General features: G+C 36.0%; 1 protein-coding gene across 1 annotated transcript in view; it reads right to left on the reverse strand.

The window, feature by feature from the left end:
• Positions 1-14601, reverse strand: part of LOC145784696 (IgGFc-binding protein-like) — a 61972-nt gene extending 47371 nt beyond the window's left edge. Inside the window, exons 1-7 of the mRNA XM_082596559.1 lie at positions 14482-14601; positions 11457-11598; positions 8956-9052; positions 8345-8488; positions 6364-6502; positions 3140-3308; positions 2334-2481 (exon numbers count right to left, since the gene is read on the reverse strand). Coding sequence (XP_082452685.1) covers positions 2334-2481; positions 3140-3308; positions 6364-6502; positions 8345-8488; positions 8956-9052; positions 11457-11598; positions 14482-14601 — 959 coding nt within the window. The remainder of the gene's footprint in view (positions 1-2333; positions 2482-3139; positions 3309-6363; positions 6503-8344; positions 8489-8955; positions 9053-11456; positions 11599-14481) is intronic.
• Between the last annotated feature and the right edge of the window lie 9620 nt (positions 14602-24221).

The raw sequence follows: 24221 nt of genomic DNA on the forward strand, positions 1-24221 counted from the left end.
AAGGACTTAGCCATAACTGCTTTTGGTCAAAATTGGTACTGGGTTAAAATCAGGGGCGTATCCTCAATGGAAGCAAGGGAAGCATTGCTTCCCCTGTCAAAATTGAAAAAAGAGAAGCTGATATTTTTCAGTAAAACGATTTCATAATTTCTTTACCTAAATGCGATTTAGAACGGTTTTTAACTCATGCCCCCCCGTATGATTTTAACTCGGTTTTAATTTTAAAAAAGTTGGAAGCCAACGGAAGCGAAGATTCGTATTGCATCCGTTGCTCTCGTTTTTGCAATAAGAAGAAACAAGTTTGAAAGAAAGGAAAAAAGCAGCGCAAAGTTTTCGCAATTTACGTTTCTTTTAACTAATCGCTGGAAGCGATTTAAAAATTGCTTCCAGACGCGGGGTTGCCAGATTAGCTAAATTCCGCGAATTAGTTTTTTTTTTAAATAACTCTTCAAAATGCATAATAATTAATATTTCTCTAATATTGTAATCTTACCAGATGAAACCATATTCAACATTGTTCAATACATGTTCTATACTTGTTTAATACTCGTAATGTGGCGGATCAAAACTCATCCGCTACTTTTATAGGCTAACTTGCTATTTTTTGGGCTACTTTCAGAATTATTTTTGCTACAATTTATTAAAATCCACTACAAGTTATAAAATATATATGTAAATTTTATTATTTTTGATAGAAACAGGCAAATATATCCATTTGGTCTTTTTTGTCTAATATTTTCCTTGTTTTGGCCTTTTCTTTGTATTATTTTGGCTTTAAGACTTTTTTATAGTCTGGCAACTCTGCTCTGTTGGATGTTGTGCCAGTGAGCTATGTAACGAAAAAATCTAGGGCACTGTTATGGTTATACTGTAATATCGGCCTTGTAAGCAAAAGTTTGAGCCAAATGTTGGCTTTACACTGTTATCCTGGCTGGATAGACTTTGGAATAAGACAGGATATGTGAGGTCTAAGCTAGACTTGACTTTGTAGCTGAGTTTTTGGTGTTCTCTAATTATAGTCGCATTTTTTGCCTATTGCCCGTTCGTGTGTAAGAGCTACCTTTAATAAGTTAATAGCTGTTTATCTGCTAATAAATTTCATACAAAAATTACCCTAAAAGTGTTTCCAAAAAGCAGCATAATTCATTATTTGAGTGTAATTTTGCAAAAATATTCCGGGGGAGCATGCCCCCGGACCCCCCTAGAAATCACGTGCCTTCGGCACGCTCTATTCCCCCACGAGTTTTATTGCTTCCCTTGCTCAACCAACCAGGATACGCCACTGGTTAAAATAATCATCCCTAAGGCCATGATTAATTGCAGTTCGTCTCAATAGAATATCATTAGTAGGACTCATAGTGAATCTGCGGAATGCGTCAGTTAAGTTCCACCGTATCTCGCCATTAGATCAGACATGGTCAATGTTGAGACAAAGGGAAGAGGAACATAATTTTTTAACTTTTGTTAGACTTTATCTGTCCAAATATCTACAATTTTCACTCAAGTACGGAGAAGTTGAAGCCAATGGTAGTATGCGGCCATACAGCATACGTTTGATTACATATGAAAACCTGCAAAAAAATTGCAACTGCAATGATTTTAATAAAATCTCACTAGCGGATTTCTTGCGTATCTTACTACTAATCCTGGGGCGCTATTCAGTATTACGATATCATGCGTTGGATACGTATTAAGTATAGCATGGCGGCTATATTCAGAAACTCGTTGTTAAAATTTAAAAAACAAACCGCCCACACTTTTGTACACGCCTCATCGTTTACCCGAACACGAAATTCAATAACTACGCAAGTAATGTTTCTAATCGTCCCCATCTCCAAGTAGGCTACGGATTGAATTTGCGTCATCACTTTAAATAGTTACTTTCAATGTCACTGGAAATCGAAAGAAGGTTGTTCTTTGATATTTTTATCTGTTGTGTTTGTTTGAACCACAAGTGTTGCAAGGAAATCATGACCTTTTGAATCAATTTGTGAAACTATTGCAAAGAAAGGCGATGATTGTTCTTATCAAAGAAAAAAACTACCAGGGTGACACATTTTCCAGATTAAATTTCAATGTGCAAAGTAATCAAGTTAGATCGTATTACGATTGTGGCGTGCGCACGCCACTTCAATCATATGTAGAGCAATAAAGTAAATGGTGTTTGCAAGTGGCTTCATTTTTCGTTGAACTGATTTGTGTGGAAAGGTCGAGACTTAAACAGCCTATACTTGTCTATTAAACTTCGTTGATGAAAAGCTAACAAGTCTGGAACAAAATGTCACAAAATTTTTTTGATGTTTGAAAGATTTGACAATTTTAATAAAACTTACCTCTGATCGCCACTACAGGTCTGTGCTGTCACAGTTGCTTCGAAGAGCCGATTTGTTTTCACAACGCTTGATCCACCATCAGTGGGTGCTATTTCCAATCGGGGTTTCACGTTGTTGCAGCTATTTGATTTGTAACGAGGACCACCAACTGATCAAAAACACAAGACGGCTTTTCATCACAACACATGATAGTCACATAGCCAGGACCTAATAGGCTAGTTCTTGGTAGTTCATGCAAAAGATTGTGGTAGTCGCCCAATCATTTCTCCTTGCAACCAATTTTTAAATGTGCAATGCCTTGTACTAATGAGTTCGTCTGCCCTGTTAACTCATTGGCTACGCACACGACTTAAGATCAAGTGACTCCGGTTCAGCTTTCGGGATGTGCGCTTAAGCAACGCATTTCAAGGACTTCTCTCCATTTAGCGGTGCCTAGTGAATAGAATAGTTCTGCAGCAATGACATTTCGATAATTGGAAACTTCACTCTGCCAATCTCGGAAACCGGCCCTGTGTCAAGAGCCTCTACAAGTATGCGAAACTACCAGGAATAACGTATTAAGGCTTTGTTCAGTCCGAGGATTAAGATTCAAAACTAAACCAGTTAGCATCAGTAGAAGGAAGCAGCGAACAATGAATCTAAGTTAGTTGGAAATACGTCACAAACGAGTTGATACTATTTGAATAAGTTCCCGAGTTAAGCTTGTCGGAGAATCAGTGACCAAGTTTTCCAATACCATGTTATGTTGATATTTACTTAACTGAAAATCTAGTTGTGATATTACTGCAACTCTTCTACCATCTTACCATCCGCCATGAATTGGAAGGGAACAGAGCTAAGTGGTTTTCCACTTCTCACTCTAACATCTCCAACTTGTATCGCGTTCTTTGTCGGAGTGAAATCTTCCACCACGAAAGAGAAAGGGAAAAGACCAGTCAGGTTGCTAGAAGGTTGATAGATCAACAAACAGTTTTCCTAAACAGAGTTAATCGAAGACTGCTTAGATTTCTTTTCCAAGTCAATTTTCAGTTTTTCATAATTGAACGAAATAAGAAACAAACATGAATTTTTCTTTTCCTCAAGAAAATATAGTAGCCAGACTTAAATAAAAAAATACTGCATAACCTGCAATATAATTAGTTGACAAACAAGAAAGCTAAAATATAAAACTTACTTGTTTTATTGTCGGAAATTTATCAATGCATTTTTTTGTGTTTAATAGTTTGTTTTAGATTTAAAGCAATTTATTTCTCTGCAGGTTACATGTTAGCCAACGTCAAAGAAAAACAATGTTTCACTTTCAGCAGCTTTCGGCAGTTAATTTACTGTTGAAACTGTGTTGCACCCAAAGCATCTAAACACATTTTACATTGTTTGCTGTGGTAAAAATATCGAATGTTTGAAATAACTTCATTTGTTTTGCAAACATGACTTTTCCAAGTCTACTTCATTGCTCGGTCGTCTCAGTGTGATTAATCATTTGAGATCACTGTTATGTTGTGACCTTTTAATCTTCCACCACAACAGTAAATAAGTTCTATTTTGGCATAACATTCGTACCACGGCCCCCAGATAGCAAATCAGTTTGTTTTTACATTGATTCAACGTCTGCAGACGTTGAATCAATGTAAAAACGAATTGATTTGCTGGCTAATATGCCGACCTTTAATTCTTGATAACCACACAATAAGCATAAAGCTGCTTGTGCAAGGTACGTGTGAATCATCAGAACCAGAATTGCAGGCAATCATCACAATCACTGCATTTGTATCAATAAATAATGGCCAAAATCCGTCACATCTTTGATGTCTATTTTCTTTATAATCATTTTCTTTATTGTTTTTTTTTTTTGAAATCAGATATTAGACGAATGTGTAAACAACTCAACTTTATCATAAGCCACAATACCCTATCTACAGAAAGAGTATTTACCGCTTTTAACTATCGTGAGATTGTATTATATCTCGTGCGATTTTGATAGGCTACCAATATAGTGAGTAGGCCCTAAGTATTTGATGGTGTAGTGCAATAATGCATTGCACTTGCAAGAACACCTAGAAAGACCCCAAGGGGTCCGGGTCAAAAGTACCACCTAGACCTTTCCGTGAACAATACCGGTTCATTCGACCTAGTTAGGCAAGCGCCAAGTTTTTAAATATAACAAGATTTCTACAAACGGTAAAAAGCTAATCTCTACTTTTTTAATGGTCATTTGTAAATACGAGAGGATCTTTTTACCTGATAAACTCATATAGTGTTTGAAATGGATTATCTAAATTTTATGATAACACTCAGTAAGATTAAATATTCCCAAGCCCTCACTGACAAAAATAAGTAATTATTTTTTTGGTCCATAGCTTGATTGTATAACATTTCTCAAAATTTTTTGTAATAAAAGCAGCTTATCGCGTGCCAATATGTAGAATGCAGTCGTTGCTAACTTTTGCACAACAAAAATTGTTCCTTTCTGTAATCCACTGCGGTTTTCATTGTTAAAACCTCTGTCACCGGATTACTGGATAAAGAAAGGTCAAGAGACTAATCCGCCTTCAGCTCTATTGTAACTTGTAATTAAAACTACATTCTAGCTAACCCACAGAAATAGTATCATAATACATCGTCGCTTGCAATCCATTGACGCCACATTGATCACCATTGTGATAAAATTATTTGCACTTCGTCTTAGAAAATATTTATAGCTTAATGATGAATTTCTACTAAGAGCACGTTAACGGGGAAGTTGATACAATTACAAAGCATCATCTTCTCAGGAGTGGAAACTTTATTTGAAGATTTGAAAATGGATTGATATGTTCCTGGAAGCAACTTTAAACAATGCAATACAATGTCTATCAATTGCCGATGGTACCAAAAATATGTAACAAAGTGATTCAGAATTCTCAAATCCCGAACACTTACAAACGTTTACCAAGAAAAGTACTTGCAGATATTGTTTTTAAATAAGTCATGCTAGAAGAGAAAGAACTTCATATAGACATATTTTCATCGGTTAGACTATTATCATCACTCAACACATTTCAAGTAATGAATTGCTTCTAGCTTTTATTCTGGTGATACTTTGTAAATTGTCTTAATCTCTTTCGACAGTGCACAAAATCATTGATACTGCTTTCAGTGACAAAAAGATAAAAAACCAAATTTCTGAGAAGACAGTTGTTCGGCAGCACTCTAATGAAGATGAACAACTTTATCCATTTGTCAAAACGAAAGTTTCGCTTGCGCTACACATTCCATTCAGCCAACAGCCGCGCTTTTTACATCTTTTTAACGTCGTTACAAGTACTTTATTTATGAATGAACCTTTGCGACTGCAGTGTATCCCAGATATCAAAACCAAAGATTCAACGTCGGCGTTGAATCAATGTAAAAAACGGTTGGTTTGCTGTCTGGGGTGTGATGTGTGTAAAACTGTAATGTCGCATAAACATGAACGCAATATTTGTTATGTTGTTGTTACTTATGCACGGTGAAGATACAAACTATTTCTGCTGATAGAAGCGACACGTTTGCGAACAATATTAAACATAATTTCTTGTGATGTTTTCAATTTTTTACGTCCTTTCAACGTCTCTGAAGATCAACCATCAATGACCACGTGTTACTTTATTGTTGGCTCAAAAGCTTTAATCTTGAACCCAAATCACTTAAAATTAACTACCGCTCTTAGTTGGACTTAATCCTAATTAACTCCTTGATTTGGCAAGCAACCAACGCATATAGTGTGACGTTTACATGTTACACAACTTATATACAAGGAACTACTTAGGCAAATCCACAAACGCAAGATTACAGCTAGAAGAAGAGAATGCTGATATTTCACTTTACTTGAGGAGTAAGCTACTTACAACTTGTGAAAGCTTGGTTGGTTTAGTTGAAAAATCGTACCTTCTTATCTCTTGGGTTGGTTTGACTGATCTTTAAGAAATTGTCAAACTGGTAGGTCAGATATCCTGCTGATGTACAAACCAAACAGTCCACCTTTCACAATCTTGTACCCTTGTTCGCTCACCTGATCAAAAATGAACTGATCGTTGACGTCACAGACGTTTCCACACTCTCCCACGTGACGTCCCAATCTACACCTTGTTACGTCATTGTCAGCATCAAAAACGTCCAGTCGGAATGTGGCGGGAATTCCTGGTTCGAAGCTGAAACAAATCAAAAGGAAGTGAATTTTTGAAACTGTTAGTTAATTATTCATTAATTTACTGCAACAATAAGGAAAATAAAGTAATTTATTCAAAAAGGAAAAACTGTTTAAAACACTAAACTGGCCATTTATTTTTTTATTGTTTATCCAATGCGAAGTGTATTGTTGTAATAAATACAGTCGTTTCTTTAAAACTGGAGTTATATAGGACCCTGAGACTTGTGTGCCAACGATGTCCGTTAAAGCGGCTATATTTTCACTCGTAAAATTAATTCAAAGCAGAGCTTATGAGACGTGGCTTAATAGTGAATAGTGATGGTGACAAAACGTCATTGCCTATTATCATTGTGACGTAGTTAATGGCTATCGAGCGTACAGTTATGACGAAATGTGTTGGTGTTGATCCTTAAGATAAGCTGCGATTAAATCTAATTTCACTTAATTGCCGTTTGATTGTGACGTCACTATGCGGTAACACTTGGGTAGTTCAATGAAAGTTGTTTCAACCGACGGTAGATGTTCAGAAAGCCTGCCATAAAGTTTTGTAGTTATTTGTAGGTTTTAAAGCTACTTGTTGGTAGAGAAATGCTTATAATTAAACTCACACAGATAGTTTGCCAAATCTTTACCGAAGTATGAGCTTATCAATACAATTCAAGTATTTTAAGAAGTAGTGGAAAATAACTCTGGTATCTTAAAACCTGTTTTTTAATTCACTTGTTCATTGGTTGTCAGAAACAAAAAAATTCAATTTTCAGTATTTAGTTAAATCAAAAACAAAACATTTTCGTTGCAAGCATTCTTTATACTACCGGTATGGAGTTTAATAGTTTAGTTGAACTACATTCTTTTGTGAACACTACACATCACTTCACAGGAATCAAAGACTTTATCAGCTGAGCTTCAAAAACTGTGACTCATCGGAAGAAATCCCCATGTCCTTTCAAAATAACGTGAAAACGATTTGTTGTAAAATTTGCGATACATATCAACAGTCAGGCCCGGATTTAGGGGGGGGCAGAGGAGGCAGTTGCCCCGGGCCCCCCGACTTTTGAAGGGCCCCCTATGTGGAAAAAAATGTGATTTTGTGTTATTTTATTCCTTTTGACCTTTAAAGTTTCTGCAAAATACTGTGCAGTACTGAACTGATGCTACTGCAGACGTAGAGATGGTTTTTACGCGCCGTAGGCGCGAAAAATTTTTTTGCACGGGGGCCCCCCGATCTAAAAGTGCCCCGGGCCCCCCATCAGCTAAATCCGGCCCTGTCAACAGTTAGGCTTATTATGACAAAGACTTAAAGACGCTGACGCTAAGATGCGAACACCGAAATCTCGCAGAACTGGTTGATGAAGGTGAACAGAAATTAAAGAATAAATGTGTTGATAAAAAAAAAACTGCTACGCCATGCAGAAACTAAACTGGTTTGCAGGTTATATTTTGAAAACTAAACTGTTTTATTTTCAGTGATTGAAACTGAGTTAAACTGATGCTGAACATGAATTCAGTTTAATTTGAAATGAAATGCTCATGATCATTCATCAATAGACGTTCATATCTGTTCTTAAACTTATGGAATCAATTTCCAAAATCATAAATCTTTTTATCGCTGAAACCATTTCTATCTACTGCAAGGATATGGTTGCCCGTTATTTAAGGGTTAGTAATTGTAGCTGTGTGTTGTAATCTGACATATTTTATCAACGTTTCATGTCTGTGTAATGAAAAGTAAGCAATTTATTGCTGTACAAACGTATCATCATTGTTGACACACAGCAATAGATGGTCTGTGAGGTGGTGTGGTGTGTCTTTTGATTGGTCCATTCTAGTTTACTATACTCACATTATGGTAAGAGGTGAGGTAACAACAGGAGCGCTATTTGGTCGGCCGGTGTCGCTACGTTCACCGAGAAGCAGCGAGGTACTGAGCGACCATTGTGACGTCTCGTCCGTCGATACAGTAGAAGCCCAACAACAATACATGTATCTGTGCAAGAAATGTTGTTTGGGGGTGACTTTGTTCATGAAATGGTCACGGCCGCGCAACGTTTCATGGAATCATGTCGGCTTAAAAATTGGACTCTACATATTAAACATAAAAAATAACATTAGCTAAGATTCAAACTTAAAAAGATCATTATAGTTAAGAGATCTCCATTTCAATTGGGTTGTTGTGGGAAGAATATTAATGGTTGATATTCACGCCAAGCATTAACATAACTACTCAATGCACTGGGTGAGCAACTTTCCTCAACAGCTGAATGTTGCTGTTGTGGGGAGGGAAGACTTTGCGCTGGCAATGTCTCCAAGCAAACCCATGGCTGTTCAAAAGTTTAATAAAAATAAATAGTTAAAACTTTTCACGCAACAAGCCATTTACAACGTTTATTATATTTACCAACGTTATTGCCACAATTGTTTTCAAAAATATACAGAAAAGATTTCTTTACTTACGATATTTCAAAAGGCCCGTTTGTGTTGAACACATGACTAAAGGTGTTGTGGCCGACAGTGTAATCCATTTCCTGATTGAAGTCGGCACAGCGAACAGCTACCAATTAAAACATAGAAGTGTGGCTGACAAGAATGGACCAATTACATACAATAAACAAGTTACGACCTCAGATTGTGTCTAGTTTTGATGCACAACTGAAACAGTTGTAAACTAAAACTTTGGTAATTATTGTCATAAACTAAAACATAGGCTAATCAAGTTGGAGTAAAGACAATGTGGCAACATCTAAATTTTGAGAATCATTTCTTCGGGTATTTCATAAGTTGCATAATGTTACTCGCCAACGTAATGATGACTAAGTGCTTCCTTCTCGTGGGGTAGTGGAGTTTTGGAGACTAAAAGCAAAATCATCCCGGAATCGAGATACTTACTGTGTTAATAAAAATATTTGAAACGTCGAGATTGTGAGTGTATGGTTTGTAGCACATCTTGATACGAAGCCTTTTCGCTTTTTAATTTATTCAAGTTTTTTTTTCGAATAAATATGCCATTGTGTGTCATAATGTTTATGAAGTGTATAGCCTACCCTTGCATTTCTAGCACAGCACAAACGAAATAATTTCACAATCAAACCAAGTTTACCAATTGCTGTGTTACACACTCTAGTTATCACAACCGACCAGTGGCGTAGCTAGGGGGGGGGGGACCGCCCCGGGCGGCACGTCTGGGGGGCGGCACTTTCAGACAGGACGTTTTGTTTTTTTGTTGATAATGCAAAAGTACACGGAAAATAAAAGCAAACATAATGGCAACGGTCAAAATAGTGGCGTAGCCAAGGGGAAGGAGAGGTTTGGGGGTTACAACCCCCCTTTGGCACGCATGTGACGTCTCAGAATGCACCAAATCCAAATTATTTTTTCAAAATTTTCTGGGGGAGGCCCCCAGATCCCCCGTCGCTGGGTGTCGTCTTTGGCGAGAACGCCGTCGGGCTTCGACCGCCGGCCCTTAACCCCCCCCCCCCCCTTTTAAAATTACTGGTTACGCTACGGGTTCAAAACATACAATAATTCCACTTTAAGTCAATTAAAAAATTTCATTTTCACATGCTTTTTCTTGAAGGGGCGGCAAAATCTGAATCCGCCCCGGGCGGCACATTCCCTAGCCACGCCACTGCAACCGACCTTTGCTCGTTAAATGCGTTTAAAAAAATCATGTCATGCAGAAAGGGAGCAAAATATTCCATGAATTAAAAGTAAGCGGCGCTTTTTCATGGCAACCTTTAAATGACGCGTCACGAATGCCGTAACGCATGACTGCAGTGTGGCCACGTTTCCCAGCTGGAAAGTCGTCTGCAGACAATGAATCAACGTAAAAGTTGCTGATTTACTGGTTGAGTTGTTATGAATTTCGATGGCTATTCTTTCGCAGAAAAGGTATCATAGTTACCGCGTATCGACCAGTTCAGAAGATTAGCGACATTTGGCGATATCTATGCTTTCTTGAAGATATGTTTATCTATATCACTTTTCATTGAAAAGACAAAGGTCACTTGCACTGAAAAAGCTTTTTGATGATGAGTTGATCGAACTAATGTCTTGAGATAAACAAATAACATGCAGCCGACATAGCCTAATAAAACCAGAGCTTTTAAAATAACTTTTAAAAGTTGAAAATTGAAATTGGAAAACATTTAAGAATTATGAGAAAAAGATTTAGTGATTTAAAAAGTTAATAATGAGCCAAACTACGTTTATGGTGCAGATTAATACTTCTACAATATGCATTATTTTTTTGTAACTGATAGGTATAATACTATATATGCCTATTTATGAACTTTCATATGCGGCGACACTCAATCTAACTATTTTAAACACATGAAAATTCTTGAAATGAAATTGTTTGTGGAATGCTATATATGTGCTGCCAGTCTACGTAATCTAACCTCAACGAAAGGTTAAGATCTGGCCCAAAGACGTGCTTCTACACAGGTATAACACAATTAACACATGTATTCAGTATCAACCTAAAGTTCATCTACCATGCACCTACATGGTACACCAAGCTGAATTGTTTGGCAAGGCTTTCATAAGATAATGGAATATGCAATGAGGCCTAAACTGCCATTCAACCTCCAGTTGTACTTTCCTGTTTTCTTGCCAAACAGGCACCGCGCCATTGAACAATGAACATGTTTGGCAACGAGCGATGATTAGCAGTCGTGTACCACTTAAAAATTAAGGAACACAAATGACTGGAAAGTGCCTTTTTTGCAAACAATTATTTGACCTTTACCAAGAATTTGAAAACCATAGCCTGCGTCTCCAATATATATATAAACCATATAAAAATCTATCCGTAACTTTCCAGACTGCAAAATCCGTTATTCTTACATCTGCAGACGTTGAATCAATGTAAAATCGACAGATTTTGCTATCTGGGATAGGGAAAAGTTGAACTAAATATTCATCAAAGCCCGCCGATGCCAGGTTTATCCTCTTACCAGTATCTCCAACAGGACCACTGCATCCGCTGGAGCACTGCCACCTTTGGTCACTTCTTCCCAGCAGCTTTCCAGATTCAATGGTGGAATTGTCGCATCTTGTGTGTGAAAATTTCCAACCGAGGCGAAAGGAAAAGTTGATCTAAACATAGCAAATAAACACATCCCTTTAACGTCAGTCAGCATTGTATTGATGTCTTTAACTGATGTTTAATGGCCCATTAAACGTTCATAGCGTGCACAAGATACTATCCAGTTCGTGTGTCTAATCCTAGAATTTTTTTCCTGCTGAAAAAAAGTTTTCTCTTCAGAGAAACTTCTTGTTGTGCAAGGCTATTGGTTAAATTTTATTCTGTGACTTACAACAATGTACTATTTAGAAATTCGCACACCTGGTATGTAGGCCTGCTGTGGGTATGCGATACAATTTCAGTGAACGTAAATTTTTCTCGTTTGAAAGAACAAGCTTGGTTATGATTGCTTCATTCAGTTTTGTTATTTTCTTTGCGTTACATTTCCCTAATCGTACAATAATTTAAGGTCAGAAAAGGAAGTTTTAATGTCAACTCGTATACTTTTGGTGTCTCCATGACATCCTTTTATAAAGGTAAACGTGGTCGTATGATTATATTACTTCCGCCAACTGTGTACGTGCACAACATGTGCTTCTTTGATGAACAGGTAATAGGCTTACTAAAAGCAACATGAAATGCTATGCCCTTTTTATGTTATTGATGTTAGCACTCATTGCATCAGACGATTACATTTACAATACCGGTACAACCTTCGTTGGCGTCTGACCTAACAAGCAATCATGAAATCGACAGCACCATACTTTTCAAATCCATTTTAACTGAATTTTTTTACAGGACTTCAGACTCGCTAATTTCTCCTTTGCCACAATTTGCTTCATGAAACTTAACACCTTAAGATTATTTAACGATAAAAATTACGAAATAAAGTTTTTAACGATAAAAACAAAATATTTTGTTAAGTTGTTGAAATATAAAACGACCGCAACCAGTTCTGAAGATTGAGTTAAAAACAATGAAATTTGATTTTAGCTCAATTTGTTTATTGAAATTGATATTATTTGAGAAATGCTGATTCTTTGAAAAGCGATTTATTTAGCAATGATCTAATGGCTCCTTTGAAAATGGGATCACTGGAGGATAGAATCTTAATTTATATCAATAAAAGAGTCTAACGACAAAAATCGATGTACGAAAGAATATTTTCTATAATGTTTTGTTTCAACTTGATATTAACAATTTAAAATAACATAACGTGATCCAATGGATATCTTTTTTACATTATAATTCCTACTGCCGCAGGCTGCATGGTTGTGGTGAGAACGCTGCACTACGGTTTGTTGGTTCGATACTTAGCCTACTATGGCCATGTGGTTGTGTGAAATATTTTATAACATGTTTCAAGTTGTGCTTGCAACTTTTTTTACGTTTCTAATCACTTAATACGAGTCTTCTATCATTATAATACGGCAAAAACAAAGTTATATCTTCTATTATGAACATTTTAAGTATTTGGATAATTATACGACGTCAAGGATTTTATTGAGATGCCGAATTTCTAACACAAACTACATTTTTTGCTATTTGTTTTTTGGGTTTTATGGCCGTGCTAACTATTGATATATAGCCTACTACATAATTTTTCATTCAGGCACGTTTTAAACCTTTCAAGGTTTTGCCACCTTTTCCCGTTCATTAACGTGCTGGTAGGTTTATATCGATTTTTGTAGTTAGTATCTTTTTCGTCCCGGATGCGTTAATGACGAAGAATAAAATGATTGATTGATTGACTATAAACAAAAGAGTTCCAATTTTTAAATGTAGGTTGTCAGACACAAAAATCTTTTTCCGTCCCAGTTATACGTTTTGATGCTTGGCAATCTACATCACACAAATAATAATATTAACCCAAAATTTGTAATTTATTATTTAAAAAAATCAATTTCAATCGTGATTTCCATATCCAACAGAAACTAATGTACGAATGCCAACAGGTTTCGGCTAAATGTCATTAAATTGAATTCCTAATGTTCCAATTTTAATGGAAAGGAAATAAGTGTCTGTGCCAGCGGTTAGAAACAGGTCAAACCTTTCACTGTCTCATAGTTAATCAATCTGTGTCATCTCGGTATGACGTTATCGTGATTGTGATTCACAATGCAGTTCTATCATATCCTAGTTCTTGATATCACGTATCACGGAACAGGGCAAGTTGAAACTTGGCGATGTTTATACAAATTGATGTCAAACCGCACTGGTTTGACAGAGTGACTATGAACAGTTGGCTGCAACATACCCATCCTGACATTAGATTTAATCAAACTATTTTCAACGTTGTTTACGTTGTGGGGAGATTACACGTGTTTACACTGTCAAATTATAAACAATTTTCAGATTATTAGAAGAAAAGCCAATTTTAAAATTGAAATAAAAATATCATAATGAAATTTTTATGAAACTTCTACAAAGTGTTCAGAATTTACCAACTTTAGTAATATCATTAATATGCGTACTTTAAATTACAATCAAACAAAGGAATATAGTATAGAAAACAAAATTAATTTAACATTTCTACTCTATTAGCAAAAGATCATGTTCGTTCATGTGGATTCATTAACAAAATAAATAATTTTAAAGATAAAAGATACAATTCTTTCCGAAATCAAATCAACAAATTTTGACATGTAACATTTTTTTGTGTTGTGCTGTTTGTTACTGAACAGGTTGTGTTTACCTGTTTCAGCCCCGTAATAAAGTCAGCCGTGGTGACTGACGAAACTTCGGTAACAAAAGCTAAGTATCATCTTTAACATCAGGAGGTAACCTAGTAGCATATAGTCACCAGAAGAACGCAAGTCACTGTATTTATGTAACATTCCGTTTTGTTAATTTATTATTTTATTTATGATCATCACAATAAACGCAATACGTGCCCATCATAGCAAAATTCAAAAAAAGCATTATTTAATGCCCATAAGTTCCCCAGTACCCACCTCTTTATAAGACGAGTTGTAGTTGGGTCCAGGTCCCCAGGATATTGCTCCTCCTCTGTAGTGCATCGCATCCACTGCCGCCACATCCGCAAACAAAGTAATGATTGCCATGAAAGCCATCGGAATCAAGGTTTGTGTTAGCCATCTTTGACAATACATACTACTTCCTTTCTCTAAGTCTTGTTTGTTGAAGTTATTTCTTCTGTATCTACAACAACAGTCAACCCTCTGCTCAACTTTAGGCAAAAAATGCCTGATTCTGTAAGAGTAATGATCACACATGTTCATCATAGCAAGCACAAATTAAAACTAACTATTCGAATTTGAGCACTAAAGAACAACACTTCATCCGCAAACGAGCCAGTCCTAAGGGCTTATCACGACCAACAATTACGCACAAAAACGTTCTTACATGTAACGTAAGCGTTTTACTTTTACTGCAATACAAGAAACAATCTTAAAAATTATCCGATATCAATTGCACAAAAGATGCAATGCTTTGATAGCTTTAAATCAGGTCGTTATTAGCAGTTATCAAGGAAACCTGACTCCCGAACGATTTAAAGATTCTAAGAAGTATAAGAAAAATAGAGAAATAAAACATAGTAACTTTAGCGGGTTTAGCATACTTTATTTCACACAAAATATAACATAATTAAAATAAAATAAACTCAAACGTTTTCGACACGTACAAAAACGGACGAAAACGTTTGAGTTGATTTTATTTTAATTATGTTATATTTTGTGTGAAATAAAGTATGCTAAACCCGCTAAAGTTACTATGTTTTATTTCTCTATGGTTCAACAAAGCAAACTCTCTGCCGAAGCTTTAAGAAAAACTTGGCCAAAAATATTACAAGGTTTTTGTTTCGTTTATTTAGTTTGACATTTTTTCACCTTTATTTTTACAAGAAAATTTATAAAGAAATATTTTTGTATCTCTAAAACAGAGCAAATTATTTTGTTGACCTTTTTCACAAATTGAAGTACTAGCTTAACCAACAACAAATAAGTTTCATTATCATTTTGAACGACATCTTCTGTTGCTTTGCAGCCACCAATCAATGAAAACTGATCTGTCAAAAAAAGACAATCATCAAACTTGGAAAGTAAGATTAGCTAATCATGTCGTTGAGCACATGCACCAGTTTGCCGTTTTCGTTCACTTTGCAAGATCTTTATATGTTAGCCCACTGTGTTATGGAATTTTTACTTCTTGCTTTAATGAACTGATCCTTTAGCCTACGCTTATACCAGCTATTGAAATTGGTCCTTATTACGTTACACGTCTGAATCAATGCAAAAACGCTTATTCCACAAGCTGGGAGATAATCACATCATTACGATTTGCTCTGCAGTCGCCTACTTGAACTCTTCTTGAAAGTTTTTAAGGAAGATTACAAATCAATTACATGGTGTTCTCACCTCCACCTACGTTAAAACAATAAACAAGAAAAGTCTAAATACTGTCTTTATCAAATTGGCAACAGGAAGCCATAACAATTTATTTAGAACATATACTTCTAAATACGACTTATTTGTGATGAAGCTGTGGCAATAAATTGGTCACTACGGCCGCTTAAGTACCAAAGACTACGCATTTGTTATTTCTGCATCGTCAGCAGCCAATTCAACATCGGATAACAAAATATCAACGGGAAAAAAGAATATCGTCAAGAGCTGGAATTATGAACCTACAAAGTTTTAAAACTAAAATTTTTATTGGAAGATTAGAGTCAAGTTGTCGACGCATCATAAGAAGGGCTAACAATCATATCTGCAACTTATTTGTGTAATCCTTTCCTCTACTTCAACTGTGGTGTCACCATAAGATAATTTAAACATGAAATCTGCACAGCTACGACGCTAAGATTCTAGTAATAATGATTGTTCTTCATAGTTATCTTCTTGCCATATTCGCGCTATCTTTTCATAATAGCACCTCGTGCAACAAAACATGTTGAAATTGCGGCTTGTGGGATACTACAGGAGCAAGACATTGGTTTCCATTGTGCTTAATATTGATGTTGTTTCAAAAGTGATGGAATTTTTTAAATGTTTTTAAAAAAAAAAGTGATAAAAAATCATTACTTCAATGAGCTACAAACCTATATTCAGACTAAGACGGCTTCGCACTTAACGTAAAGTCAGTGCCTGCGGTTACAAATAAAGGGTAAGCAGAGGTTGCAGAAACGTTGGTTTGACGTCCAAGAGAACTAAGTTTGATTTTGTATCTGTCGCTTTCATATAATGGCAATCATCAACACCACCCATAGTACCCGTCGTTTCTTGCTTTTTTCATAAAGTTTTACATAACTACAAACATGGTACTTGTGAATGAAAATGAAGTGTTTTTGCCTATCAATTGTACGCACCACTATGCATGGAATGTTGTTACGAAGCAGCAGACTACTAATCACAATTCATCCCATTTAGACCCACATATGACATCACACCTAAAGCTTATAATAGTTTTATATTGTTTCTACATGTTTCTACATAGTTTTATAGTGTTACATAGAAACAATATAATATAGTTTTAAATCAAATGTAGTTATTACTATCTGAAGCCTTTACAAATTGTTTCACCTAACGGATCATCATTTTGCTTGGCATTGAGCACTTTTTGTAGTATTAATAGTTTTCATTGTTTTAATATAGTTTTATATTGTTTCTATGTAGGATAAAACTATACGGAAATTTTGCGCAAACACATGTCTGTCGCTGTCAATTCTTGCTATAAATCGGCTGCCGAGAAACATATTGTTGATTGGATGGTCTGAATGGCTAGCGTGGAAGCTACACCGTTATGGTTAGCGAATCGCAACTGCTCGCTGTACTAGTGAGTGCTCAGCCTTGTGCTGATAGCCGGGAAGAACGCCCCTTTCTTCACCACATCCTGATAGTTTTAAAAAGGTTGACTTCGTTTTGTAAAACAAGTTAAATGTTTGAAGCTGTTGGTCGATTGAATTGGTTCAAGAAAAACTTTTTCGAGCCTGTGAAAGAAATAAAGCAGACTGACTTACCGTTGACGTCAGCTTAGGCAAATTTTGGTTTAGATTATTACAGTAACGTCTGTACTTCCACGTTTTTTGTTGTTGTCAGAAATGAATGTTTAACTTTCTCCTGTCTCTCTTTGAAGATACGAACTAAAAGTAAATTACGATTTCAATTAAATTGAAGCAGATGCACTCAGCTGCACTGAAACTGTCTGCTTTGTAAAGCGCTGAGGAGCAACGCATCTCTGCCATGGATACAGCGCTATATAAAAACACGTTATTATTACAGTATGATCATTCAATCAGATCAAGTGAAAAAACTAACTTGGAGTGTGTTTGTTGCAAACCTTTGTCGCCTACTACGCAGTTTGTATTTTTATAGTCATGTCTCTCACAAGCATGTCCACTACCAGATGGTCTGGAAGGCATCTTCTGTGCAATCCCACATGTTTTTGATCTTATTGTTTTTCAAAAGGCCTTAAGCGATTCTTCATCTTTTTTCTCACCAAAAAGTAGAATAGTTTCCTCACAGATGACCTTTGGTTTAACCGCGATGTGTTAGTCATTTTGTCGACAATGAGATTCTGCTGCAGGTGATGATGATACCGACAATAGTGATGATGATGATGACCATATTACGCTTCTGATTAGTTGAATTTACTAAAATAAAGTTTGGCGTTTGAAAGCCCTAAGAAATTCCAACGCCAAAAATTAATATACCAACGCCCTTTCAAACGAAGTTTTTTTCAAATTAAACGTAAAAATGCAATAAATTGACGCAAAAATTGCCAGTTTTATTTTTATGGAGCAAGCTTGAAAATATTGAGTTTGTTAGCACAACGATAAAAAACCAATACAATGATAGAACTTGATCCGTTTTATAGTCGTCATAGCCTGTTGTGTAGACAGAAGCTAAGCTGGCTGACCTTGAAGAAGCTGAACTTTGCAATCTGGTAATCCTCTTGATTCTTAACGGCGTTCCAGCAGCGCTTATGATGCTATTAAATGCCGAATAGGCGCAAATGTTATACACCATTGACCAAAGATAGCAGGAACTCATTGTAACCCAATCTAAACTATTTACAACGTCATTCTACATACAGTAGAAGCGTAATAAATTTACTATTCGTGAATTACAAGCAAAAACACTAAATATTTCACATTGCAAAAATCAAATCGAAAAAATTGCCGTTTTGTAAAAGTGTTAATTCTTGATGACCACAATTTTTTATGTAATTTTTTTACCGCATCTATTTGTTACTTTATGTTTCACATTTTTTGTGTTCTACTCAAAACTGTTGAGTCAAAGAAAATACATAGAAATGAAATAAATGTAGAAGTAAAATCAGAGTTTATGGATAAATTCGTCTGCTTGGGGCCTGTTCTCAATGGGCCACAATAACACTCTGGTATAATGAACTTATTGTGATTAGTGAGCACTGTACCTGTACGGTGTTGCACTGTTAACAGACTATCTCGGCCAGGTAAAGTTAAATTTGAAATAATTTAAAGTTTCAGGTCAACCGCAACCTTGTTATGTGTTGAAAAGCGATTCGAATTGAGAATTTATTCTTCATGTGTGAACGGATTTCACTGCGCAATGGTTGGTTCCATGGCTTCCAATGAAAAATTACTGTTTATATGGAGTTGTTTCGCTGTGTTCCGGACTGAGATTATTCTACGTACGTTGTGTTTTAATCGCTCACAGCAGCTCAGATGCTCTGTTGACTGTTACTGATGTGTTCTTCATCGAACCGACGTCATGGAAGGTATTTCACTCAGATCGTGTTTGTTTGTAAAATCACACAAATGTAAAGTTTCACAACTTAACAGCAGCACCTAGTGCATATATAATAAATATCGAAAAACCACCAGAGGGAATAAACTTAAAGAGTTTTAATAGGCCTACCATATTTTCATTGCCTAAAAAGAGGACACGTTTCGCCAGCGAGTAAAATACAAGTAAAATGTTACGTATGAAGAACTTTTTACATATTTTTGGATAATTATATAGACATATGCAGCAAAAGTTAAGCTACAGCAAAAAAACAGACAAATTTGTTTTTCGTAAGCCGTTTTGTTAGATTTGTGTAACAAAATAAAAATGTGATGTGATAAAGTAATAAAAATGTGAGGCAGGCAGTAGGCTATCTGTAGGTAGTCATGCCTTAACTTTTTTCAGAAAAAAGGGTCAGTTTTAACGAAATCATAAAATTACTTGCACTAAATATAATAATTGAAGTTGTATACAGTTGTTAATGAGATGCTAAGGACAGACTCAACTAAAAGGCTAGTTCATTCCTTGCACCATTGTGGCTGCATCACAGATAAAATTTATTCTACATTTGCACCCACATAAGTTGTAGCCTAAGTATCCAACTATCCATGCCACGATTTATTTTGAAATAGGTTATATGTTATGCATAGTGCAGATTGGATTATTTTTTCGATTTGCTTCACTTGACAAATTAACCAAACTATTAAGTTGGTAATCAGCAACGTCTACAAGCGCTGAATCAATATAAAATAGATCTGGATAAAACAATAATTTATTGTAAAAGTATGAGAACCTTAAAATGTAAACATGTCAAACTCTTTTGCAAGTTTTTGGGTTTTTTAATTTTTAATTTCTTTGTGATTTACTCATTTTTTTGATTTTTTCAATTTTTTTTTAGTTTATCCCAATTTTTCTTTTTTATAAATTTGTTAATCAGATCTCCTCAAATGAAGCAATTCCCTCACATGTGGATTTGCAGTTCGCTCGCACTCATCACTGACCGCCATTTGGCTACCTACGACAATCGCAAAGCAATGTAGTTTGTTTCAATGACCGTCTAAGATTGTTTAGATTTTAAAACAACAGATCAAATAACTTAGTACCCCAATGTTTTTTCGAAAATTCTACAAATCAACATGTTGCATTCGTAGCCTACTGAAATGGTTGGAAATTGCAAAAAAGTCACATAACAATGAAATCCTGTTGAAAATATGAGCAAGAAAACTGAAAATGTAAAAAAGAGGACATTTGAGCATTTTTGGGTGTCCTCGGAGGACAATTCATTTTTCTTCAAAAAAGAGGACAAATCCTCTTAAAAGAGGACATATGGTAGCCCTAGTTTTGATGAAGCTTAGCATGCAGTTGTCGGAACAAGCTTGTTTGATTCAACTCAATTATTTGCATGTTTTGAATGAAAGTAGCGATAAATCTATGCTCAGTAACTATTTTTCCTTTCTGCATTATATCTTATAAATTTTCAAAAAACAAACAATTACAAATGTACAGTACATATGAATTTAAATGCAAAGCTGTGGAGTCGGAGTCGTAAAGTCGGAAGGATTTTGGCGGGAGCCCAAGTCGGAGTCGTTAAAAAAAAGAAAATTTCGACTTCGGCTTGAAATAAATGATAAACAATAAACAGTTTGTTTGCAATCTTTTTTCAAAATATTTTTTCTTGTTCTCCATATTGAGCTTCACAGCTTCACCAGAAAATGGAAATGTTTGTTATTGTGAGTTTTTATGAAAGTCACCGTTTCATTTTCGATAACAACTTAAAGTTAAATTAAAAAATGAAAATAGATAAAGATTTTAAAAAATCTGGTAACTCTTCAATTCTGGTAACACTGAAGCCGTAGTCGGCCAGTTATAAACTGAGGAGTCGGAGTCGTAAATGTTTCAACCGACTCCACAGCCCTGGTTAGTTATGCGCTCATAATCTTTCATGGACGACGTTGCTTGTTTTGCATATTGGCAGTCAACTGTGGTACAGGATGGAAAGCTGCTTTTGTCTTCTTCAGCCTTACCAAACACGGTCGAAACATTAAACTAGGTCATTATCATCTCGCTCAGCATGTTTGATCCCAGTTATGTAGAACCCCTGACGCAGAACACGCACAGCGCTTCAGCGATCATGTTTTAATTTAACGACGGTAGTTTAAATAACTTTTAAAAAACTAAAAATATGTTTTTGTTCCAAAGCCGTTCCATCAAACCGAAGAGTTTGACTGTATTGTAGTTGTAGTGTGTAAAGTACATGTGTAAGTTATGTTACATATAATCTAATCATTGCATGGATAAATTTGTATACTCGAACAAAGAACTCTCTTCAGAAGTTTAATTAATGCGGAAGTTTCGAACATGGGAACTTGTAAAAGCATTGAAGCATGACGCAGGCCTGGTCAGGAGATGGGCAGAGTGAAGTTTCCGATTGCTGTGAGTTATTCCATCTATTAGATATCAACGAATGGCAGCTGCTGTGAAGTTTACGCACGCCAGAGTTGAACCATCTTCGCTTATGGATTGTGGATGTTTATGGGGTTAGTGTTTACAGACATTATCCACCCAAATAGCTCGACTGAATGAGCATTCGACTTTGTATACGACACAATGGTAAGATTAAGCAAGTGTCAACTTTACCATTGTGTCGTACACAAAGTCGAATGCCCATGCAATCGAGCTATTTGGGTGGATAATGTCGGTGAACACCAACCCCATAAACATCCACAATCCATAACCAATCATTTTCAGAATACTAAAAATAACTTAGAATAGACACTTCTTCCTACATTCCGTAAGCAATGTCTTTACGCAGGGGCTTTCAAAGGCTTCTAGGGATGGGCCGGTTTTTGCTATCAGTGACTTGTGGCGGGTTTCACTATACTTTCAACAACCTTTATCTTTGAACATGGGCTTGTGTCAGTATCCAATTATTCAGTAAACCAGTACCTATAAAAAATAATTTGGTTAGCCTTTATGCGCACAATTTATTTACTTATTTCTGTTTACTACTCAAACAATTTATACCAACATAATAATCATATCTTATGTATAAAGGCAGCTGTGATTTTTCATCAACATTTTGATGTACCGTGTAGGTGCGTTTGTAGTAAAAATAGAATTAGCACTACCCGGCATTCAGGCATGTAGGCTTATTGGCGTTTTTCTTCACGCCTTATTTAATATTACTGTTCTACATTTGCGTTAAAAAAATTGAGGCCAGCACTTCTGACTTGTTGCTCTAGTAACCTAACACTGATCACCACAATTTTTCTTGCATGGAGTTGTCAATGGATTTAGGGTAATTTGGGGGCGCTAAATCCGAATCTAGTGTTACTTTTTGCTCACCACATCATGTTTTTGAGACATGAAACTTTTTTTTAATTGAAAGTTTTTAACAATTTAAGTTATCACATTTATGTTGCGTTTAAGCACCAATATAGGGAATAACGTTTGCAATGGGAGGAAGCTTTTGCTTTAAGAATGCTTTTCCAAAACTACTTTTGTGATTGCATCCTTTTTGATCATTATCGACTGCAATACACAAACACTAAATAAATGAAATATGTTTGAAAAAGTACAATTTGGAGCATTGTGCTCACCACTGGTAAGGCACCATTGAAAAGTTGATTTTTTTAGCTGTGTCTCTTTCTGACAGAATTGAATTTTCAGATTTAGGCTAAACATACGCAAGAAATTAATTCTGTCACCCCAAAACGATTTGTATAGTGCTGTAAAAATCCAAAGCATATCTTGGTACAAACAAACGCAATCACGTTAAGATATAAAAAAATTCTGTTAGCAGCTGATCTGTTATGAACTGCGTAAGGGACATCTAAGTTATCATCAAACCCCAGCAGTAATCTGCCATCATGTTGCAGACCTTGGTAAGGTTCTTCCATCACTTTGATGTCTTGATGGACACGCTCGCTCTGCTCCTCATGTTTACAAGGTTCTTCGTAAATGCGCTCAGATGGCTGTGCAAGTTGTGAACTTTAGACTAATACTCATCCTACTTCCAAGTTCGTCCAGGCTGGTGAGAAGCTCCTGCACCATCTCTCTGTAATTGTCGGCTTCCTTATTCCCAAGGAAGTGATGAACCACATCAGCAAATGCATTTCAAGCTCGAGCTTCGATGGTGGCCATAGTAGTCACAAAGTGTTGGTCCTTGAGCAACAATCTAATCTGGAGCTCATCAAATATCCTTGCTTTTTTCCTTTCATATCTGAGACCAGGAAATTTTGAGCATATGTAGCCCAAACAGTCCTCAGAACGATCAAGTGCTTTGACAAACTGCTTAACTAGTTCAAGTTTGATGTGCAATGGTGGTAGAGAGTGATCTTTTCACGATCAACCAACGGGTTGTTTATGATATTCTTATCTCCAGGTGTCATCGTATTTCTAGGTGGCCATTCTTTTCTGTGCAACGTTCTTCGTTGGCTCTACTATCCCAATAGCATAAAAAGCAAAAATACTTGGTGTGACTTTGTTGTCCTAATAGAAAATTCAATATTTTGAGATCCACGCAGATCAACCACTGGTGATTGCAGTATGTTAATCTGTCTAGCGCAATCTTGATGTTTTCATAATTCTACTTCAGGAAGACAGAGTGTCCTATAAGTATGGATCCATACTTGTTCCCATTACGGAGCAAGACGAATTTTAGGCTTCTTTTCAAGCTATCAAAAAAAAGTTTCCAGTCACTTGATTGATATGCAGAATGCAAGTAAACTCATACAAAAAAGAAGCCCCTCAAAATACGTGCAGTAAACAAGTTGGCCGTGCAATTGGAAGTACTATTTCAATTTGACCTACATCCGTCCCGATGAAATGAAGCGCTTGTAACGGTTTTGAGAAGATGTTTCTCTTGTAGCCAGGAAGTCTTTGAAGCTGCTTTTGTGCGTGATTGTATGGTGTCAAACTTGTGAGTGAATGAGCAGCTTTTACGCACCACATTAATATGGTAC

The sequence above is a fragment of the Aplidium turbinatum genome, chromosome 15, assembly GCF_918807975.1.
Source record: "Aplidium turbinatum chromosome 15, kaAplTurb1.1, whole genome shotgun sequence".
NCBI classification, from domain to species: domain Eukaryota; kingdom Metazoa; phylum Chordata; class Ascidiacea; order Aplousobranchia; family Polyclinidae; genus Aplidium; species Aplidium turbinatum.